Source organism: Silene latifolia, chromosome 9 (assembly GCF_048544455.1).
Source record: "Silene latifolia isolate original U9 population chromosome 9, ASM4854445v1, whole genome shotgun sequence".
NCBI lineage: Eukaryota > Viridiplantae > Streptophyta > Magnoliopsida > Caryophyllales > Caryophyllaceae > Silene > Silene latifolia.
In genome coordinates, this window is record NC_133534.1 from 24,738,654 (window position 1) to 24,747,117 (window position 8,464).

The following is an 8,464-nucleotide window of genomic DNA, read 5'->3' on the forward strand; positions in this document are numbered from 1 at the left end:
AGGAGGCGTTATATGTGAATGGAACCGCTTTTTAACGTGTGTGGGGCACAATTATGTTACTAGATTATGGCCTTTTTAAATGAGACTTGTAATGAGAATTACCCCATTTGTCAGGGTGTTGTTTTTAAATCCCAAAGTAACTTGCATATTTACATGCATGAAAAGGCGTTATATGTGTATGGAACAGCCTTCTACATGCATGAAAATTTTCAAAACAAAATTACTTGCATTATTTAGAGTTCCCAATGTACTTTGAGCGTGCCGTGCTGGGGCCGTGCCTAAAGTGCTAATAGGATTGGCCCGACTTCTTCAATAATCACTCACATTTAAGTTTCGAGACTTGAAATGAGAATTAAAACCCACATTTAAGTCACATTTTATTGTTGGCATAAAATGATCACATGTTTCAGCTTTTTAATTACCAAGTTTGGAGAAACAATTATCACGTGCATAAAATGACCTCGTACGTGCATAAAATGATCTCGTATGAACATGCCATGTTTGCCAAGGGAAACACGTATCATAGATGAAATCCATGTGCATGGAATAACCTTTTAGTTGCATGATATTTAACGACTTGTCATACACGATGATGATTCAACTAATCACATTTTATTGCTGGCGTAAATTGATCACATGTTTCAGCTTTCTAATTACCAAATTTGGAGAAACAATTATCACATGTGCATAAAACGACCTCATACGTGCATAAAATGAGCTTGTATGTGCATGTCATAATTGCTCAAAGAAACACATGTTTCCTATTCTTAAATCGAATCACAATTTCATCTTCTCAAATATACAATTTAAGAATCGGGAAGCCTCCCGTTACATTTATTACAAAACAATTGTTAACTTCTCAAATGATGCTCAAAAATAATCCTAAAAACTTCAATGATGCTCAAAAATAATCCTAAAAACTTCAATGATGCTCAAAAACAAGTGTTGACTTCTCAAATGATGCTCAAAAATTCCGCACGCATACCCAATTCCTCACTTAAAAAAACTTCAATCTCACACATAAGAAAGCAAATGTCAACAAAGATAAAAATTAGAGGGAAACAAAAAGGGTAAAAGTAGAAAACTTGCGCTAATAAGAGACATCACTTACTCGACTATTTGTCAGTGATCCTTTGGTCGGTCACAATTCCTGCTATCGTGGTTCGCCATCTGCCCACAAGCCTTGCATCTTCTTAGTGGTTTCTTATTGACTTCCCCTGCTCTTTCTCTTTGTGAAATCATTCTTTTTCCCGAGCCTTTGTTTTTGCATTGTCTTGGCGGCAAAATTGTAATTTCGCTAGGCACACTTGTACCCAAGAGCATTCCAATTTCCGCATTTTTGTCCCTTTTCTTTCCAATACTACTATTACCACCATCATCATCGCCGACACTACTTGTTGTTTCTGCAAGTACCCTTTCCTTGAACTCGCGTAAAATGGTTAGTAACTCATCACAATTAACAGGACTCTGTTCAACTAGTGACACACAAGTGAACATTTCGACCACAATTCATCGGTTTGTTCTTTTGTGCATCGATCGATCTGCAATCGCAAGCAATCGCCCATCGAATTGAATATTGGCTGGCGGGTTGCTAGTTTGCTCCACCTATTAAGTAGGTATTCGCTTGGAATTTTCTCAAAACCATAATCTTTAAGGACACAGAGAATATGTCGACAAAGTATTCCATGTCGTTCAAATTTCTTGAATCGCATACTAGTTTCACTTCAATTTGTCTTATAACCCACCTTATAGTCTTTCTTTCTCTCACGATCCTTGACATCTATGCAGAGAATTGCATGATTCTTATCTTTTTGTTTGTCCCCAATGGCACATGTAAAGCATCGCTTTTATTTCCACTTTGAACTCCTCGAAAATTCTCGGAGTGTAGGTTTTCGCACGCATGCTTTTCCGTGTCTAGAGGAGTAGCCAAGTCAGAAATGAGTACTTAGATTGTGCAATCGTTTCGATTGAGCCCATCGTTGTGTATCCATTGCACTCTCAAAGCGCATCCAAAATTCAACAAGGGTCAAATTTGGATTAGTGAAATTGCTAAAAAATGATTTTTCGACTCGGACCTCGAGGTGGTTCTCATCAACCCTCCTAATAACAAGTCACGAAAGTAAGTGGAATCCAAAAATGTCTAATGCCATACTTTTCCTGAAGCCACTCATTATCCGACAACCCATGAGCTTCCACAATGGCTGTCCATCTTTCCTCAAATTCAACAGGCTCCACATCTTCGCCCCAAACACATGAGTTTATCTCTTTCAGAAACTCAGTTTCTCTACATATAACAGGCCCTACCTTCTCTGGCAACTTCTTCAATATGTGCCACATGCAATATCTATGTTGCACTTTATCTTTAAAGACTTTCTTAAGTCCTCCTTCTATCCCCAAATCTTCGTCAGTTATTATACACAAAGGATAACGACCCCCATAGCTTCTAGGAATTTCGTAAATAACCAAGCAAATGACTCCTTGCTCTCATTAATAAGAAGCCCAGCCCCAAAGGTCACACATCTCTTATGATGATCCACCCCTGTGAAAGGGGCGAATATCATTCTATACTTATTTTTCCTAAAGGTAGTGTCAAAGGATGTCATATCCCCAAATAACAAATAATTTTTTATACTAATAGGGTCAGCCCAGAAAACATGTGACAATCTACCTTTCTCATCTACCTCAAAGTCAAAGTAAAAGGATGGACACATTCTTTTTATTTTCATAAAATGCTCAATAAGCATTTGAGCATCCCCTTCTGACAAGAACTTTTTGATATCCCTTGAAAAGTTTTTAAAGTCTTCCAATGAAGCACCCACATTCTGATAACCTCTGACATACTCCTTAAACATCCTATAGGTCATAACTGGACCTTTGTTAACCTTTGAGTTGTCAACTATCATTTTTTTATGAACTATATTCAATTCTCTCGTTTGCGTCAGATGTACCATTGTTAATGGTGTAGCTGGCATATGATTATGCCCTTCACCAAAACCATAAATTTGGTATTTACCGTTAGCAATTCGTTTAAACTTAATCTTAGCAAGGCAACCTACCCTAGTCCTTTGCCTACGGTGTTTTTTGCCTTTGGCTTCACATTCTCCAGCCTTATTACACAAACAAGTTTTATGTGTAGTGACACCCTGTTTATTCTTTTGTGAGCCTTTCCTAGTCACAAACCCACATTCTTTTGCATATGCTTCATAAAAGGCAATACCGAGTTCAAGTGTATCAAAGACCATACCAATAACAGGCTTGAGATGGGTAGGACAACCAAAAATCCGATTCATGTTGCTTGAACCGGACGCCTCCTCCTCCTCCTCCCCCTCCTCCTCTGCATCCTCTATTACCTCTGCCTCCTCTATTACCTCTGCCTCGTCTACTACGTTATCTGCAAATGTGATGAAATTAAAGTAGAGTTAGGATTTAGATTTCTCGGATAACTCAAGTATTCAACAAAGACGGTTATATAGAACAATATCTCGATCATTCAACAGTTCAAATGTAATTGTACCTTGTACGATTTCAGGAACATCAATGTTAAGGGCAGATATTTCTGATATTGATTGAGATGCAATAACTTCAACCATCTGTCCTTCATTTGTAATGCCATTTGTAATGACATTAGAAGAACTGCGCGACCCCATTGAACTAAGAATGTCATTGCTGCAATAACGACGACTTAAAATTAAGTAACTGACAATAAAATCATACCAGGTAATTATTACTACAACTAAATTTAGAATTTTTGATGTACATATCAATAATTTGATACACGTAGCTAATAGTTTGACGATTGTAAAACCTGTCTAATTCATAAAACTGAGCCAACAATATCACGAGTTCAACCAATTTAAGCAATTTCTAATTTTAAAGAACCCTAATTTCTCAAATTACGAAACCCTAATTGCTCAAATTCAACAACTTTAATCGATTAATTGAAAAATTACAAACAGATCAAATCAGAAACCGTAATTTTAATCGATTAATTGAAAAATTACAAACAGATCAAACGATAAACCCTAATTTTAATCGATTAATTGAAAAATTACAAACAGATCAAACTATAAACCCTAATTTGACGCACATAGCAACAATTTAATGCACGTAGATGATAATTTGACGATTGTAAAACCTGTCTAATTCATAAAACTGAGCCAATAATATCACGATTTCAACCAATTTAAACAATTTCCCAAATTACCGAACCCTAATTTTCAAAATCAACAAATTAATCAGCAACTTCGAAATATTACCTTGAATTAAAAGGTTCCATTCATGAAGGACGCGTCGAATAGGCAGATCGTTGAAGAGATTGATGAATCAGTAGTTGAGGATCAATGGTGTTGTGAAGATGGTAATATTCGAGGAGAGAGAAAGAATGATGAGAGGGAAACGAAAATTGGAAAATGACGGAGTGTAGAATGTTTTGGTGGTTGATTTGCGATTTGCGCGCGCGTTATTATTGGTACTAGATTAGATTAAGGTGGTTCTCACGGTTCTCATTATATGGGTGGTTCTCACTGGATCCCGACCCTATATATATATATATATATATATATATATATATATATATATATATAATATTCACTAAATTTAGAAATTTAAGATCTAAAATACATGAAAACAAATTAAATACTACTGAAAACGAGTACTTTTATAAGTTTGATTTTAAAAAATATTTCATTCTATCAAACATAATTAAGTAGAATAATTTTGTTTTCAATATTTATACATTTACTTATGATAAAAAGTATTTCGTAGTTATTATGATAGATTAAACAACACAGTTAATTGAAAAAGTATACCATACTCGTGCAATTTTGTTATACAAGCTTAAAACTAGTTGTTACTGTAAAACCATAGATTAATTTATTTAACTAACCCCGATAAAATACAAGCTTAATTTGAGTAAACCATTAAATACTCCATACAAGACTAATCATCAATGCCGGTCGTCTTTTAAGCGTGCGTGCAAGTAAATCCTAACATATCGGTGTCAATACTTGGTCTAACAATGCAAGTAGCATCGTGCTACCAACTTGTTATAAATAGGTTACCGGCGTTGAGAACATATATCGCACAATAATGGAACTGATAGAACTAGGCGTTGAGGCAACGAAACTAACCCTGGAACTAACCGGGCGGGTTATGGAAAGAAATAGACTCAAGAAAGGTGATGTTCTCCTTCACGAACAGGCGGAACAAGAGAGGCTAGCAGATCTTGTTAGAGGAAGCTTTTCTGACATAAAGGAGCATTGCCTTCACCCGCAACATCCACTTATATTTGAAGAAGATGGCGAATTATTTTCGTACGTACTATATTTTTACGTCTTTTGCCTGCTATTATGTTTACTTTGTTTTTTTTTTTTTTTTTTTTTAAAAAAAAAAAATCCGAGTGGGAGTATCGATCTATTTAAAGTGGCAGTTTTAGTCGGAGGTGAAAATTTTGAAAGATAAAAAGGTTGACAAATATTAAAACCGCTAATTGAGCAATTCCAAAGACCAAAACCCGAGTTTATTAAGGCTTTGTTTGTTTATTGTGTTGATATTATATTTAGTTTTTGTGTTAATTAAATTTGCCTAAGTCATGAAATATAATCGTGTATTTTTACAGGTGTGGCGCTTGCACACAGGAAGGCACAGGCAATCGGTACAGTTGCAAGAGCTGCGATTTCAAATTGCACCACCCTTGCGCAGTCTCAAACGAAATATTGACGAGTTTAATATCAGAAACGATCGAGGTCATAAACATTGTCGATGCTCATCCACTCATCTTGTTCATTGAAAATTCCGAGTACACATGCGGCTTGTGTAACCACAAGAGTAAAAAAAAGCACAGATACTATTGTGTGCCATGCAAGACCTACTTTGACCTAATTTGTGCTAATCATCCAGCCCGATTGTTATCTTTTCTTCACCCACAACATGAATTGGAACTTAAAGCAAGGCATCATTTCAGGTAATGTGCAACTTTTAGTTTTTATAACAATAGTTTGACTAATAACGGATGTATTACTTCATTATTGTCGTTGATTTAGTTTGCTCGGGAGCGAGCTATCACAATGCATGCCCGTAAGGGTGGAAGTCTAGTGGTTAAAATTTGGGTGAAATTCCCAAAGGGCTCAAGTTCAAGCCTCGATAGTCGATCCTCAAGAGCAAACTTGTGGACGTAATATTTATGGCCTAAGGCCTGAGCCTATGCCTTCTACAATTCGAGCCCCTCGCTCTTGGTTGGCTTACCTGATATACGTGGTTTGCAGACTATCATGAATACTCGAGGGTTTATCCAGTGCGCACCTAAGGTAGCGGCTGGTGGTTCCTCGTCACCAAAAAAAAAAAAACATGTTCAAAATATAAATTGACCAATTTAAAAAATGGGGAGAATGTCGAAATGAAGCAATTTGTATTCCTTGTACGAAGTAGTTCCTAACTTATACGCTGATATAAAACAAATTTGTCTAAAAATATTACAGGAATTGTACAATGTGTAACCATGGTGGAGAGTCTAATAACAGGGTGTACACTTGTGATGAATGTGAATTTTTCGTTCACCCAGGTTGTGCCACGAGAAATCAATATGCCCAACATTCGTTACACCCGGACCATATGTTGGTGTTTATGGCGGTTCCGAGCAAGACAAAGGTCAAGTGCATGGCTTGCAACAAAAAGTGCAAACACTGGTGTTATTCATGCAATATTTGCGAAGGTGTATCTTTTCATACAGGATGTATTGGTTCTGCGGTTACAGGCAGCAGCAGCAGCTCTGTACACCAATTTGTTGTTGATATTTCAAAAGAGTGACTACGGGAATCATTGATGCTATCGCAGGAGTCTTTCCTGGAGAGTCACAAATTAACTTTGCCCGTCAACAACTTATCTCAGTGTTCCATTTGTCCCAATAATTTTTTTTATTTTTTTTTTATTTTAATATTCATCATTAAAAAGAAAAGTAAAAAAATAATGAGCTGGAGGTGTATAAATATTTTCAATGTGTAAAATATTACAAGTCCGTGTGATTTGTGAGCAGTTTGAGTGCATGTTTGATTGTTTGGTAACATGTATGATACAATTGCATGGGCCCGGGGGTTTAAACCACTCGTCAAAAAAAAAAAAAAAAAAAAAAAAAAAGTATGATACATTGATAGATTTGCCTATGGGAATTTTTTTTTTATAAAATGGCGTTATTTTGGAAAGTATTTAACGAAATGGGTTTGAAATGAAACTATTTATGTTTTATGGGTCCATGTCAACAATTTTTCTTAAAAGTAAAAACATCTAGAAGCCGCTGAGGTTTTGTTATTTTTTTTCAACAAAGCCTCCGTGCACGACATAGGTTTTCTCTTAAATCACACATGAAGACTTTAATTATGCTACTAATTTTTCATATTTATTAATTTATATACCTCTAATACAATTAGATAATCAACTAATATAAAATTTTATATATGTAACAAAAAGATTTAATGCAAATATTTGATATATTTATTTAAATATATAAGCCTGATTAAATTATGTAAGTAACAAATGTAACTCTATTATTAATGGTCATAATTGTAGCAACATTTGATATATCAAATATGATACTAATCACCCATTTAGGGGGTAATATAATAGCAGCGGGAGTAGTAAACTCACAGTAGCTATAACAACAAATTTTGTTTTGCAATAAAACTGTAACACAACATAGATAAACAAATGAGATTATAATAATATCAGAAAGTTATGTGTACAACCTCTATTTATCCACTGATTCTACAACGATACTAAAGCTACGAGTCTTCGATCTTTGAGGCTCGCTTGCTTGACTTTAGCTTCTTGAGAGGGTCGCGTTGACATGAATCTCTCTTCGATGCTTGATTTTGGTTTGAGTTTGATTTGAGCTTCTTGAGAGGGTCACGTTGACTTGAATCTCTCTTCGATGCTTGAATTTGATTTGAGTTTCCTTGTGTAGGCGGTACGATTTTGTGGTGCTTGTTGTCTACTTGCCAAGGAGATTTTTTTTTGGTAAACGAAGCGGGATTAACCCAAACAACAAACAAAGAGGAAAGAAAACACACTAAAAAACATAAAAAGGAACTGAACGAGGCCAAGAGACGCCCCCAACATCTTGCTCAGTCAGTCGAAAGAGATGACCCGAAGTATCATGAGCTTCAGAAATGGCCAATTGTTGCACTTGAGAAACTCCAATATTCACCAACCAATCCGCACAGCTATTAACTTCCCGATAAATGTGACCAATCTTTACCTCCCATGGTGAATCATGAATGAACGACTTAGAAATTTGAACAAGATGCGAGTGAGCCGAAGGCATCCCATCATTAGTCCGCATAAACCCAGCCACAACCTTGGAATCTGTTTGAATGATAATGCGATTATAGTGTGGTGAGGTGAGGAGTTGCAGGTGCGTTTTCCAGAGCTTGCGGTTCTAGAGGTGACCGACGCTGGCATTGAGTGGAGGTTG

The 8,464-nt window shown here is 36.1% G+C and overlaps 1 protein-coding gene across 1 annotated transcript; it reads right to left on the reverse strand.

Moving 5' to 3' along the window:
• Positions 1 to 1,122: 1,122 nt before the first annotated feature.
• Positions 1,123 to 3,660, reverse strand: LOC141600739 (protein FAR1-RELATED SEQUENCE 5-like). The gene is made up of 4 exons (XM_074420985.1): positions 3,515 to 3,660; positions 2,418 to 3,391; positions 2,116 to 2,319; positions 1,123 to 1,467 (listed from the first exon to the last, which is right to left on the reverse strand). The coding sequence occupies exons 1-4, from the start codon at positions 3,645 to 3,647 to the stop codon at positions 1,123 to 1,125; spliced, it is 1,656 nt and encodes a 551-aa protein (XP_074277086.1). The 5' UTR covers positions 3,648 to 3,660.
• Positions 3,661 to 8,464: the final 4,804 nt, after the last annotated feature.

Bases quoted from the DNA above. Each gene is read 5' to 3' on its own strand.
- LOC141600739 (XM_074420985.1), bottom strand. From the start codon at position 3,647: ATGGGGTCGCGCAGTTCTTCTAATGTCATTACAAATGGCATTACAAAT. The intron at 3,392-3,514 runs GTACAATTACAT...TCACATTTGCAG, and splicing joins TGTTCCTGAAATCGTACAAG to ATAACGTAGTAGACGAGGCA. The intron at 1,468-2,115 runs GTGACTTGTTAT...CTAGTTGAACAG, and splicing joins TTTGGATTCCACTTACTTTC to AGTCCTGTTAATTGTGATGA.